The sequence below is a fragment of the Thunnus thynnus genome, chromosome 9 (genome assembly GCF_963924715.1).
Source record: "Thunnus thynnus chromosome 9, fThuThy2.1, whole genome shotgun sequence".
Classification (NCBI taxonomy): Eukaryota; Metazoa; Chordata; class Actinopteri; order Scombriformes; family Scombridae; genus Thunnus; species Thunnus thynnus.
The window spans coordinates 15,852,740-15,866,279 of NC_089525.1; the positions used below are offsets into that span (position 1 = coordinate 15,852,740).

Below are 13,540 nucleotides of genomic sequence, written 5' to 3' on the forward strand. Positions count from 1 at the left end.
TCAAATCACAGAAATAAACAGCAAATAGAGGTGTCAAATTACAATATGCATTTACTCCATCTTTCATTATGATCCCAATGTTATTATGTTCATTTTGACTACACTACATCACTGTAGCGGGGATGCTGTTTGTGTGTTTGACTACAAAAAATGGATTACAGTACACACATTATTTGGGCAAGAACAGGTTAGGTAGGTGAGAGTTATTGTAAAGTATGACTCACAGGGAAGAGGAAGCCACTCACTTTCATCATACTCTTTACTGAAACATCATCAGCCATTTTTTTGTGAGAATTCATTCCTCTCTGAGAAAATGTGGCGGTTAAAAAAATTTTTTTCTGCATTAACACCCACATAACACAGTCACTGGCAACATTTTTAATGGATTGCTTTTCAACATCTCATTTGGTTGCAATAATTTGATATTTTGTACTGATTTGGTGACTTGTGCTCCAGGGAACGTGGTAATTATAAACAACATCACTCAAAATCAGCGAAGGCGCCCCGCTTTCAAATCCTTACAGAATACAAAGTCATACTTTCAAAGAGGACACCCTGGAAAGATCTCAGAATACACTATGAACAGTCAAAATGAAAAGAATTGAAGAAATAGGCCAACTGATCCATTTACGTGGCAGCTTGAGCTTTTTGTACCACTGAACATTACCCTCTGCCCCTGTCTTCTCCCAGCACTGTTACTGCTCAGTGTCTCTATGTGTGTCCAGGCAGCATGCCTTTCCTCTTCGGGCTGTCGAACCCAGCAAGAGCTGCTGCACGGTGACTGGCTGCATCTACTCGAGCTTGAAATCTGAGCCCATTATGTCAACAGATGTTACAGACAGAGAGGAGAGCAAGCGTGAGAGGAGACATAAGAGTGAGCAGAAATACATTTATCGTATAAGTGGCATTTAGGTTTAAAAAAAAAACAACAAAAGGAAACAAACATTGAGGAGCACTTTGTTTTATAGTCAATAAATGAACAGCAGTTGAAAAATGAACAAATGCAGCAATAGTGCATAGTCAAATTGATATATGTCTATTTTTGAAGCTGCTACAATGAGTTAAAAATAGTCACTAGTGCAAACCTTTTCTGTGGGGTTATTTGTTACAGTAAAGGGCTAGATTAAATATTTATCTCACTCCCAATAAATCATAAAAACAGACAAGATCTGGGTGTAGCTGAATGTTTTACTGACATACACATCAATGGGCACTTGTCAAAACTCAACAACACATACACCCTGCCAGTAGCACTTCAGAAAATAAATCAAGACAAACCGTGTTTGACAGAACATTTCAGTATTTGTTTTGATTGGCATAGATGTGTGAAAAGAGAAGTTGTATAAAGTAGCCTGTACAGCACTGATACTCACTTCAACAACTGCTTGAGTATTAGCCATTTGATCTCATTAATGTAGGCTGAACGGGTGAAGATGGAAAATAAAAGAGAAATAAAATGACCAACATTCAGTTTAATCCACTTTTCTTGACAATAGTTTTTAGATATTTCAATAGGCAAATGCACAACAGTGTTTCAGTTAAGTGGCAGAAAACAGCTTCATAGAGCAAGTGCTCATGGTCAAACAAACAGATGGATATTGTCTACAAAAGCACCACAGCACACAGCACATATAACACAGCTTCTCCTACAAAACAGTTAATCCACTCCAGTAACCTTTGCTTGAAACTGAAAAAAAAAAGAAAAAAAATGCTGGAGTTCAGTTTGCTCCCTAAAGTTTTGTACACAGAGCAAACGAGGGCATTTCAATTGGACCCTGGCACAAGTTTTGTATAGGCTGAAGTGTGTGTCCTGTTTTAATACTTTGACAACTGCAAATAGTCACAATGGCAGGTGGTTTTTATCTCACACAGACTGTTGGCCCCTGTCATAAGTGCATCTTCACTGCTGTCTCTCTGGAAACATCCTGCAAACAGTGCTAGACAGCAAGTGCATCAGCGTTACATTACGATTTTCTTCTCCTCTCAAAAACTGGCTCTTTCACTCCATACAGGTTTTTCCCTTTAAATACTTTCTCTTCCACTCTAGATTTTATCACCTCCATTCTCCCTCTCATATGAGCTTCAGCAGCAGCTCGTAGGTAGCATTGATGATCCCCCAAGAGAGGAGTGAGCGGTGGTAGTTGAGATGAGCTCCTCGGAAGAGCATAGCCAGGCTGCCACCTCTTTCTCTCCACACTGTTAGCAGCACCTCCCTGCAAGGCTGGAAGGCTCCACCCACCTGAGACTGAGCCCGAGACTTTACCACATTTAATGGATAGAACATGATGCCAAGGGCAGCGCCCAACACACCTCCGCACACAAAATCATTAACCAAGTGACCTGCCTGGCTAGTGGCCTCTGGGAGCTGCTCTTTAATGGGCCCGCGGAGCCCGAAGAAGAGCACATTGCTAGGGCCATTACGGAGGAGTATGGGCACTAAGCCACGGTAGCACTCTCTGACACCATACTCAGTCAGAAGTGTCCGGAAGATGTGGGCTGTGTTGTTGAAGCGCCCGTGGTGCCGATGGTCTTGTAGGAGAGTCTGCACGCGCTCAAATGGTGTCAGGAAGGCCTCCGCAGTTCCTGCTAATGCTGCAGCAAAGCTGCGTGTGACCAGCTCCGGCATACCGCAGCCGTCGGCCCGCTCCAGTAAGACTCTAGAGAAGTCCTCATACAGGCCAAACATGATGGCCACTGTGGTGCTCTTCTGGAGCAGCGGGGGCAGTAAGCCCCTGTAAAGATTCCTCAGCCCATCCCTCTGGAGCTGCCGCACCGCCTCCCTGGCCAACACACCGTGCAGCTGCTGGCGAAAGAGCACCTTCTGGATGGGGAAGGTCACCACGATATTGGTAAAAGCTGCAATGGAACCGCAGACGTAATGCTTCCCTTCAGAACCCAACCTGGCGCTCAGAGACCCAGCAGGCAGCAGGGAGTGACCTCCTTTTGTCAGGGCGGCCTGTGGCTGAGTTGTCCGGCCTGACTCAGTGCCCATGGTGCTAACAGCCATGGGAGGCTCAGTGCACCACTGCTTGTTCCACCGGCATCACATCAGCACCACTCTCCCAAAAGATGTGTCCTGTGAGAGAGAGAAAACATTTTCAGATATACCCAACTGATTCATCTTCATTATCTTTTTAATTCATTTGATGGGATTTTATGGCCTTAATTAGTATGACAGTACAGAAAGACAGAGAACATGGGGGGAGTGAGACAGATGATGACATACGAGTCCCCACCTCCAATCAAAATGCAGACATTGTACACACACACTTTTGTCTGAAAAAACAGGATTCAATGGCAGATCAATCAACATAAAATACCAATATTTTTCTACATTATTATTATTTTTTTTTACATAAAACAAATTGACAAACATTCCTAAAATTTGGTTATTAATAGGTCCTGGCAAAGTTATGTACTTTTATATAAACTTTTATGAAAGAAGGCAATAACATTAATATAAAATTACTAAATTTTGAACTTTAACTTTGCTAAAAAATTGACACACAACATATAAAAAGCAAATAATGAAACCAAACCACATTCAACTAAATATAGCAAATGGTCAAAATATCACATTTACACAAATCTAGAGCTGCAGCGATTAGTCGATTAATCAATTAGTTAATCAACAGAAAATTATTAGGTGATTATTTTGATAATCAAATAATTGTTTAAGTCATTTTTTAAAAGAAAAAATGCCAAAAATTTGCTTCTTTTAGCTTCTCATTTCTTTGTCATACATGATAGTAAACTTTGGACAAAATAAAGATGTACCTAAATAATTTCACTATTTTCTGACATTGTACAGACAAATAACTAATCGATTCATCAAGAAAATAATTGGCAGATTAATCGATAATGAAAATAATTATCAGTTGCAGACCTATATAAACTGCAGTCTATAAAACATTAATGTACTGCAATCCATTTTTTCCTTTCTGCCAATATGATCTATTTGTGAAAATATTCTACATAATATCCAATTCATTTGTCATGTTGCCTGAAAATGGTTGAACTGTGGTTGAACCTCGGCCACCTGCTTTCAACTCGTTCCAACAGGCTGATGGTGGCCGACTGGCCACTGATAAGAGTTATTATGCAACATAACGGATTGATAAGTGTCAGCTTGGGTATGGGGGAGGAGAGTGCAATAACGACAGGCAGAAGACTCAAGGCCTGTTTATGTAACATACACGTTGTATTGGACATAAGTGTTTAATTGAGTTTTTAGCAATAACAAATGTACTCAAATGAAAATAAGATCCTAGCAAAAAATAAGTGTAAATACCTTCATATATATATATATATATACACACATATATATGTATAAGCAAGTTGTCTAGGAGTTGTCTAAATATAGACCAAAGAGGAGATGGTGGTGGCAAAAGTGTAAGGTCATTGGAGGTCACAGTACTTCAACCAAAATATCACTCTACAAGTCCTTACACACATTTTCAGGCCAGTATTGCAATCCAGGTGGGCTCTTACATGTGTGAGAGTGCACATTTCAACTCAGTGCACATGTTTAAAGCACAGAATATTTGTTCATGTACTGCTGAGAGGTGATTTTATTTCAATATTGATCTCCAAGATATTTCACTTCACCACATTAGATTTCCATGACAGCTGTAGGTTTTCTATTATAAAATGCATTGTCATGATATAATACTAAAACACCTGCACAATTTTAGCATTGAGATAATTGTTATTATACTTTGAGGTATTGAAGTACTCTTGACTGCTGATGGTTCTGTACTTTCATTTTGCTTAGTCATGTTTGAATGCAAGAAGCATTATGTGTGAGGTTAACTCTGGAAAAAAAATGGAAAGGAATGGAAAAAGGTTTTACTATAACAATATATCGAGATTTTCCTCTTTTTCTTTCAGTTAGATGTTTGAGCTTCACTGTGCAGAATGATGTATGTGCAGAGTTTGACACGAGAAAGGTGTTTTCACATTCATCTGCTGAAAGTAGAAAGTTTCTCTGAAGATCATATCAGACACTTTTTTGAAAACATCAAAGTAGAGTATTTTATATATCTAAAAACATGTTTGGAGGGAATCTTTAATGTCTCACGCAAATAACTATGTTTGGCGAACACGCCCTCTACACATACTGCTTCCTTGGAGCTCGCAAGCATGTCGTGTCATGCTGTCAGTCACTTTAGGCATAATAATAACACTAATAATCGAAGTTAAGGGCTCCATCAAAGTAAGGACAGAGCTAATACGGCATGTATAGCAAGCTTAAAATAAACAAATCACCGACGAGCTAGCATGTTTAGCTCAATAGGCAGACACTCACATGCTAGGTTGGTTTACGTTAGCCAACTTAGCTCAGCTGTGCAAGTGACCAGGCCTCGTCGGTTGTATTAATAACAATGAATAAGATTTATGTTTAACGTAATGTGATGAAGCGTTGACACGAGAACAGGGTCACACACAACGTCTGCAAGCTACAGCAAAACACTTGTCTTGCCTAGCATGCTAGGTGGTTAGCACATGAAGAGTCAAAACGGACACCCGCTGATTGATGATTGGCTGACAGATACTGAATGTCAAGCGGCCAAAGAGCCACCGCCGGGCTCATAAATGTGTCTTTACTTGCCGTGTCGCTGCGCTGCCCCCGGACAGGTAGAGTGCGATCTGTTTTTGCAGGGTACTTGGGCCGCTGCTGTAGGTCGTGTCTACAGCCCCACCAGCAGCAGCGGCAGGTGACCGCTCCAATGCATCTTCAGCGCCTGCGCACTGATGTAGATCTGACAGTAGATGGATGGGGCTTAAGCTAGCTTCGGATAGCGGCTTTTACGCTAATTGTATTGTTCGATGTACGTGGTGGATAGTTCTTGTAGATAAACGATCACTATCTTTCTCAAAGAGCATGATATATTGAGAAAAAATATATAAATACATATAAATAACATTGTTTTGGAGCTGCTTTGGTATTCGGGCTGTGTCGGTCGTTGGTTGCACTGTTGGTCGTAAAGCAGTCGAGTAGCGTTAAAATTTTGCGACCTCAATGTGACGTCATTAACGTGTTTTTGGCTAGTGGATGTGTGTCGGTAAATAATAAAAGGTTTAGCTTTGACTGGTGATTTCAAAAGACTTTAAACTGGTTTGCTTTTTTCCTGATATGTATGGCTTTGTATGTATATAAAACAATTGAATAATAGAGCACAGTCGTGTACAATTCTTGCTAAGATGTCAACTGATTGAATGTGACATAGCCAACGCTAACTAGCTATATGTTGCTAGCGGTATTCTTCCACATTCATCCACCGAGACAACCGTATGCATTAAACCACAGCTTGAGCTGTGTGTGGGGTCATTTTGTACACCTTCCACTGAAAGCTTGATTCATGTAAAATGTCAGCGCAAAAAGACTGCGAGTTTCTGGTGAAAAGAGCCCGGGAGCTGGTCCCAGATGACCCCTGTGCGGCCAAAGCCTGGCTCATAACTGCCAGAACCCTTTACCCTGCAGACTTCAACATACAGGTAAAAAGCATTTACCTCAGCTGCTCAGTTATTGATAATAGAGTATACTTTTACTATGAATGTTTCTAAATGCGCCTTTCAAGCATGATCACTTGTTTGGGTTTTGTGGATCACCTGTTATAAGTCCATTGTTAACATTTGGTTGACATGGTTTCCCAGTATGAAATGTACATCATTGAACGCAACGCAGAAAGGACAGCTTCTGCAGGGAGACTGCTGTATGACATGTGAGTTACAGTCAACTATCTCTATGTTACTGCTATTTTTTTTTGTGCTATGCATACAGTGCTGAGCTGAACAGTTGCTTTGTCCATCCTTTAGGTTTATAAACTTTCCAGATCAGCCCATTGTGTGGCGTGAGATCAGTGTCATCACCGCTGCCCTGCGCAGTGACTCTCAGGACAAACATGCACAGTTCCTACGAGGTGAGAGAAGTGCACAGATTGATTCTTCTTCATGTACAAACTATGCATGTTATGTTACAGCATTCTTAATGGGAGTAATGTGTGGGTCTCTATGAGTGGTCAAAGGGGGGACAGTGTTTGTTTTGGACGTTTAAAGAATGATTTGTTTTCTATGGGTGTATGCATTTGTCCCTGCCAGGGCTTTTTGAGACTCTGCCAGGTCGTGTACAGTGTGAGATGCTGCTGAAAGCCACAGAGCAGTGTTTCAACACTTTGGAGAAGGCAGAGATGCTGCTGCTACTACTGAAGCGCTTTCCAGAGTCTGTGGTCCAACATGGGGTACATGATGACAACAATAATAGTAAAAATAATAACATAGTAATGCTTGTGTTTTCACATTGAAGGGAAGGTGAATAGCATTGAAACAGTCACTGGTGTCATTCTGGTGTATGTTTAGGTCAATCTAGGTGAGACATTGTTGGAGGCAGAGGCATCAGAGAATGTGGAGACTCCTGTCAACTGCTTCAGAAAACTTTTTGGTCAGTGAACCACTTGCATTAAAGCTTTTCATTGTGTTCCAAAAAACACTTGTGCACTTTTTTTTATGCAGTTTCCTTCACACTGATGTTTCGTACTATTGCAGTGTGTGATGTCCTTCCTCTGGTCATAAACAACATGGATATGCGCCTGCCTGCCAGCCTGATGCAGAAGTACATGCTGAAAGCTGCTGAATTTTACATCGGCTATGTTACCCGTGGACCCTCGCCTGATGTGCAGATACAGGGTAAAGCTGCTCTGTGATGATGTTCTTGCTTTTTCCCTCTTAATGTTAACTCATTGTGATCATACTTAATCTTGTGTCTCTGTAATTTTTCTGTTCCTCTTGTTCTTTGCCTTAGGCTCTCAAGAAAGTGGCTCTCTGAAGTCTCCCAGTGTGTCTCGTGGCTCTCAGCGTTATGTGATTGATGGCCTGTCGGAAAAGTCATCAGTGGTAGCTGAACCTTGGGAGAGGCTGTTGGACATCCTCGCTGTGGTTGGAGCACGCTGTGAGTGGCAGGGAGACAAAGGACAGAGGTAGTGTATCTGTTGATTTTTATTGTTTTAAACTGTAAAAAAAAACTCATCACATATCTTGGTCTCAGTTAATCTAAGGGATCTGATTCAAGATTCCTTGTTTATGTTTTAAAAATTTCAGTCAATATTTTGTTATCAGAATTTTTAAACTCAGCAATATTAATATCAGCATTGGCCTCAAAAATCCAGAATCTGTCAGGCTATTGTGATAAATGTTCTCATTACCTTAATTCTGCCTGCATTGTGGTGATTGTATTCCAATCACGATGTATTAAAATGCTTTCCCAGATAGAATATTTGGATACAGATCACATGTTAAAGCCAGGTGTAAATGGGGTAATAATGTTCAGTTTTTGTTTAAACTATTTTAGAGAAGTGTTATGTAATATTTAGTTTACTCTCATTTATACACCTGCGAGCAGCCCATCATTTCACAGGAGCCACAGTAGACCATAATAAGAGATAAATATACAGTAAAATATGTGTAGAGATATTTCAGGGGAAAGTTTTGTACATTAGATAACATACAGTCAATAATTAACATAAAATTTTAATGTTAAATCTTAAAAATTTCCAAAGAAACAATAACATTGAACAATTTTGGTGTTACATAAATGCATTACATTAAAATGATAATTCCATCATGTGTTAAGCAATCTGTAAGAGAGAGAAGCAGAGGGAAGAGCATGATTACTTTCATGGTTTGCAGCACTTAGAGATGTTCTATACACCATATATGTGCAGCATTAGCCATTTGAAGGTGAGTATAAAGGTTTTTAAAAGGGGTATTGTATTTGTGTGTGTGTACCTTTTATTCCCCAGGAGTTACGTGGACATGCTGCAGAGAGTGAAGGAGCTGTGCCGGTACCTACCAGGACTAGAGGGAGACACCAGGTCCCGCTGCTGCAGTCAGGTGGTCATCTGTGCTGCACTTGTCCTCTTCCGCAGCGCCTTCCTCTATGTCTCGGCTGTACAGCCCGCGCTGTTCCAGGGTCAGTCTCTATCTGTGCATGCACACATTCTTCCCAATTTGTTCATTTGACTTTTCAGTGAGATTGAAGGATGCGTTTATGTTTGGCAGGTGTGAATGCGTTGAGTTCGGGGCCGTGGATCCTTGTAGAAGATTTGAGCTCGGTGTATAATGATGTGGAGGTGGAGAGAGGAGCAGTGAAACATGCACATAAGAAACGCAAACTGGCAGATGGGAGAGAGAAGACTATGGTGAGGACAGATCAGAGATCACTTAAATGTTTCTACATATTTTCTGTGAGAAAGAAAAGTTTGATAGATCACTTTCAACATGCAACAATGCTCTATATGTGTTCTTTAAACTCTAAACTAATGTGACTGTCGTGTGGGTCTGTTGCATTTGCCTCTTGGTTACGGTGCATCTGTGTGTATCTTATTATAGAGCTCAGATGATGAGGAAGGGCTGGGGAAGGGCCGCGGTCGACACATCATAGTGAACAAGACTGAGATGCCCAGCTGGTCAGAGACTCTGGAGAGCTTCCGCACAGCCAGGGAGAGCTGGGATCTCCTCCACTCCCACGACAGCCTGGAAACTGGTAAGGACCTCTCCTGTTCATCTGTGTTTTTGTTTAACCCACCCAGACAGAGTCCAGTTACTCCATTGTAATATCATAAAGTGCCAACTACAACAGATGGAGATGTGCTCTTCTGAATGTTAAATGTCTTTTTTAGGAGGGATAATGAAAATATCATTGATCATTTGAATGTTTTTGTAACTTTGTACTTAAACAGAGTTCAAGAAGATCTGTGCTTCATGGAAGACGGACAGCTGGCTATGGTTCAGAATTTTCCTCAGTGACATGATCATATACCAGGCAAGAAACAGTTTTTGTTTTCTGTTTGTGACAAGACACATATTACCCTTTTATCTGTGCTCTGTAATTACTGGTACTTGCTTATATTTTATTGTGTTAACTTAAGAATCAGAGTATTTTATCATTATACTGGGTTAAATGAAACTTTATCGATTACTGTGGGGAAATCAAGTAATTGGAGCCGCAGCACAGAACAGGAGACAGTAATAAATACATAAACAAAGAATAGAGCAACTAAAAGGGGAGAATTAATAAAAAAAAATATGAAATATATCTTTTTCTAAGAGGAGATTATTTGCCTAATGAATGTGTGTTTGTATGTATGTATTTTCTAGGGACAGTACCGTAAGGCCCTCTCTAGTCTGCACCAGATGGCTACAGTGCAGCAGCCTCAGCCTGGACAGCAGAGCCCCTCAGGTCAGACCAGTCTGGAGCACCACAGGGCCCTCATACAGCAGGCCTCCTGCCACTACGCACTGGGAGAATACAGGGTATATATATATATATATATATGTGTATACACTCACACAAACACGTTATATGTGCGACAGGTTGATTTGGTTTCACCTTAGCTCCATCAAACAAAAACATTATGCTCAGGATTCCCCAGTAAAGACTTTCTCACACTAACTGGCCTGAAGGTGGCATTATAGTCAAGATAATTTCTAGAGTCATACAACTGCTGCTATGGGTTCAAAGGTCACAGATTACATTTCAGTGGTTTGGTGTAGTATATGAATGACTTTGCTAAATTCTGACTAACTGATGTTTAATTATTTTTGCTTCAAAGCTTCTTTATTTATCACTTGTTTGTCTGAGGTTTTTAACATACATGTCATTATTTAGTAGAAGTGTTTGACAGATACCTACATTATCTTTAAACTTTCCCAGATGTAGTAATGTGTATGGGGCCTCTTAATAATGTGCAGAGAAGTGGATCAACAAAATTTATAAAATAAGCCTCCCATAACTTATCATAAAACATGTACATGTAATGGGCTTAAGGGTAAAAAACTTTTTTTGCAATTGCCATGCTATGTTTGTACTGTACTGTGGTCTATGTGTTCATCAGATGGCCTGTGAGAAGCTTCTTGACGTCGTCAGTGGGCTGGTACCCCCAAACCATGAACCAACAAAGACCCAAGAAGATCAGGGCAGAGTCAAGACCAAAACGAGGAAAGGTAAGCACTCGCTGCTTTTAACTAAACAACGTTCACACACACTGATTCTATGAACAGCTTTTAACTTGTTATGCTAAGATTGACATCTAATATACTTTTTTGTATTGAGCTCAAAATGACTTCATATTTTTCACCCACATGTTGCATCGGTGTGTGTCTGTATGCGGACATATTGTTCTTGTGACCAGTAACTCAAGAACATTACTATTAGGAAACCACAATTTCTCTTTTCTGCAGTTTACATGTTAATGAGAGATAACAGACATTGTTGAAACTACTGTTCCCCTTTCATACAGAAATCATATGAATGAATCATATGAATGACACAATTTGTTATGTGAAATATGTAACTATAATTACATCAGAACATTATGCAGTGCCTCTTTTGTTGTCTTAACTAGGTAATGACCTGAGATTGCTTCCCTGCACCAGCAAAGCTGTCTTACCTTTCTGTCTCCAGCTGATGTTGGCTTGTTTCAAGGTACTTTTACTAGTTAAATGATTGAAATTTCGGGTTGGGGCAGATTATTTATATTAATAGTTAAACTGTGGTAAGGCAAGCCTTATAGTTGCCAGTTTTGTTTGGTAAATAATGAAACATAAAACATCTAACCTTCTTTCTCATTTCCTCATTTGTGCCAATCAGCTCCGTGCCTTCACAGACAATCGAGACGACCTGTCGCTCGGTCATGTGGTCGTGCTCCTGCAGTACGACTGGCCACAGGGCGAGATGCTGTTTCTAAAGGCTGTGGACAAGATCTGTCAGCAAGGCAGTTTCCAGTATGAGAATTTCTTCAACTATGTCACCAGTATCCTCCCAAACCCACAAATAAATCTTTATATTGCACTTTTCGTAACAAGTCACACAATCACAACAGCCAGAATGATATAGCAAATATGTTAACTGTGTTCTCTTATCTTGGATGTTAGTTTCCATAAGCTCAAATCTTTTATCAGACATTGACATGCTGGAGGAGTTTGCATACCTACGTACGCCAGAAGGGGGGAGGATCCAACTGGAGCTGCTGCCCAATCAGGGAATGCTGATCAAGTAAGCACCTCGCATTCAGAGACTTTGCAGTTGACATTGTGACTCTTCACACTCCCGTTCTGTTGGTGTGTTTCAAAGAAAACAGTGCCACTGGTTGATGATCTAAGTAAACATGGCCTGTGGGTAAAGTCGTACTCTGAACTGAAAATGCTGTTATAGGAGCGGGCATTAGGAAGAGAAGGGGTTTATGGTTGAAATAAAGCTTTCTATCAAACTCCTTCATTCATTGTTGTAGAGGTTAAGACACTTGAATGCACCCTCACTGACAGAGTTGTTGAATGTTACTGTCCCTCAGGAACCCTAGTCCCGCCCTGGGGGTGGAGTTAAATACCCTACTGCTACAAGGGGTGCAGACGATGGACAGGTACCCCAGGCCCCTCCTCCCACACTCCCCATCCCTCCCCCCCACACCAGTCACCCTTCCTTCATTCCCAACTTCAAGGCTTGTCATCCCCCAAGTTTTTGTTTGGGCCGGTCATTTTACATCAAGAGTTAGTCGTTCTTTGATTTCCTGTCGGCATTTGTTTATTTGAGCCATTGCTCGTCTTTCTGTGGTCATCACTGTTGTTGTTGTTGTTGTTATTGTTGTTATTGTTATTTAGAGATCATGTTGGTCTTGTTGTACAGTCAATTTAGTTTTTTGCCTTTCCATAACACTTGATCTCATTTCATTTGTGGATATGTTTCATGTGGTTTTGATTTATGATGATGATGAAACCTTTGTTGTTTAAGCTTGAGTGGTTTATGTGTGTGATGGGAAAGTAACAGACTTTAGGTCAGTGTCTATCACATAGGTCTCAATCTCTAAAACACGTTGGCTGTTTTATATTTGTGACAAATCAGCTCACAGTATATTTTAGAGTTTTTCTGACGTGTGTTTGTATTTTTACTTTTTTACTCTTGCAGACACCACACAGTGACTCGAGGAATCACCAAAGGAGTGAAGGAGGATTTCCGTCTGGCCATGGAGAGGCAGGTGTCACGTTGTGGAGAGAACCTGCTCAATGTGCTGCACCGTTTCTGCATCAACGAGAAAATCATCATCATCCAGTCTCTTCCTTGACACCTGGCCTGTGACCTTTGAATCTTTTTCACAGTTGAGATTTGAGGCACAGTTTTAATGCAGCTGGACTGACTTTTTGATCCCCGCAGCTCTCTCTCAACGCAGGACACATTGTTTATAGATTTCTTGTCTTTACCATTCATCATTGAACTATTAAGAAAAGAACAAGATTGTATATTCTTCTTGCCTTAAAAAGTGGATCTCTCTCTCTAGGGAGTTGGAAAGGATACTGGTTCTCTACAGTAAATACACAGCGCTGATGACATTTTGTTTATACTACATGTGTAGTTTTTTTTCTTTACAGGCAAAAAGTTGTGAGTAGTTAAAGTAACAACACTTCAAGTGGTTTCTTCATATTGTGCTATTTTGTGGGAGTCAATACTGACAAAAGAATCAAGTGCATTTTTGATATTCTTGATGTAAAG

The 13,540-nt window shown here is 40.5% G+C and overlaps 2 protein-coding genes across 4 annotated transcripts; one reads left to right on the top strand and one right to left on the bottom strand.

Annotated features, from left to right (window-relative positions):
- Nucleotides 1-363: 363 nt before the first annotated feature.
- On the bottom strand, nt 364-5,838 carry slc25a51b (solute carrier family 25 member 51b). 2 transcript variants are annotated; one of them, XM_067599162.1, is made up of 2 exons: nt 5,612-5,838; nt 364-3,076 (listed from the first exon to the last, which is right to left on the bottom strand). In XM_067599162.1, the coding sequence occupies exon 2, from the start codon at nt 3,005-3,007 to the stop codon at nt 2,072-2,074; it is 936 nt and encodes a 311-aa protein (XP_067455263.1). In that variant the 5' UTR covers nt 3,008-3,076; nt 5,612-5,838; the 3' UTR covers nt 364-2,071. The 2 variants fall into 2 exon arrangements, with proteins under 2 accessions (XP_067455263.1, XP_067455265.1); XM_067599164.1 differs by having other exon boundaries at nt 5,608-5,838.
- Nucleotides 5,839-6,051: 213 nt separating this feature from the next.
- ints10 (integrator complex subunit 10) lies at nt 6,052-13,380 on the top strand. Of its 2 annotated transcripts, XM_067599160.1 has the most exons (18): nt 6,052-6,498; nt 6,658-6,725; nt 6,820-6,923; nt 7,102-7,241; nt 7,360-7,441; nt 7,546-7,686; nt 7,802-7,976; nt 8,799-8,968; nt 9,058-9,197; nt 9,388-9,541; nt 9,738-9,820; nt 10,156-10,311; nt 10,893-11,001; nt 11,403-11,482; nt 11,648-11,810; nt 11,959-12,052; nt 12,348-12,416; nt 12,959-13,380. In XM_067599160.1, the coding sequence occupies exons 1-18, from the start codon at nt 6,370-6,372 to the stop codon at nt 13,113-13,115; spliced, it is 2,214 nt and encodes a 737-aa protein (XP_067455261.1). In that variant the 5' UTR covers nt 6,052-6,369; the 3' UTR covers nt 13,116-13,380. The 2 variants fall into 2 exon arrangements, with proteins under 2 accessions (XP_067455261.1, XP_067455262.1); XM_067599161.1 differs by lacking the exon at nt 12,348-12,416 and having other exon boundaries at nt 6,053-6,498.
- The last annotated feature ends 160 nt before the right edge of the window (nt 13,381-13,540 follow it).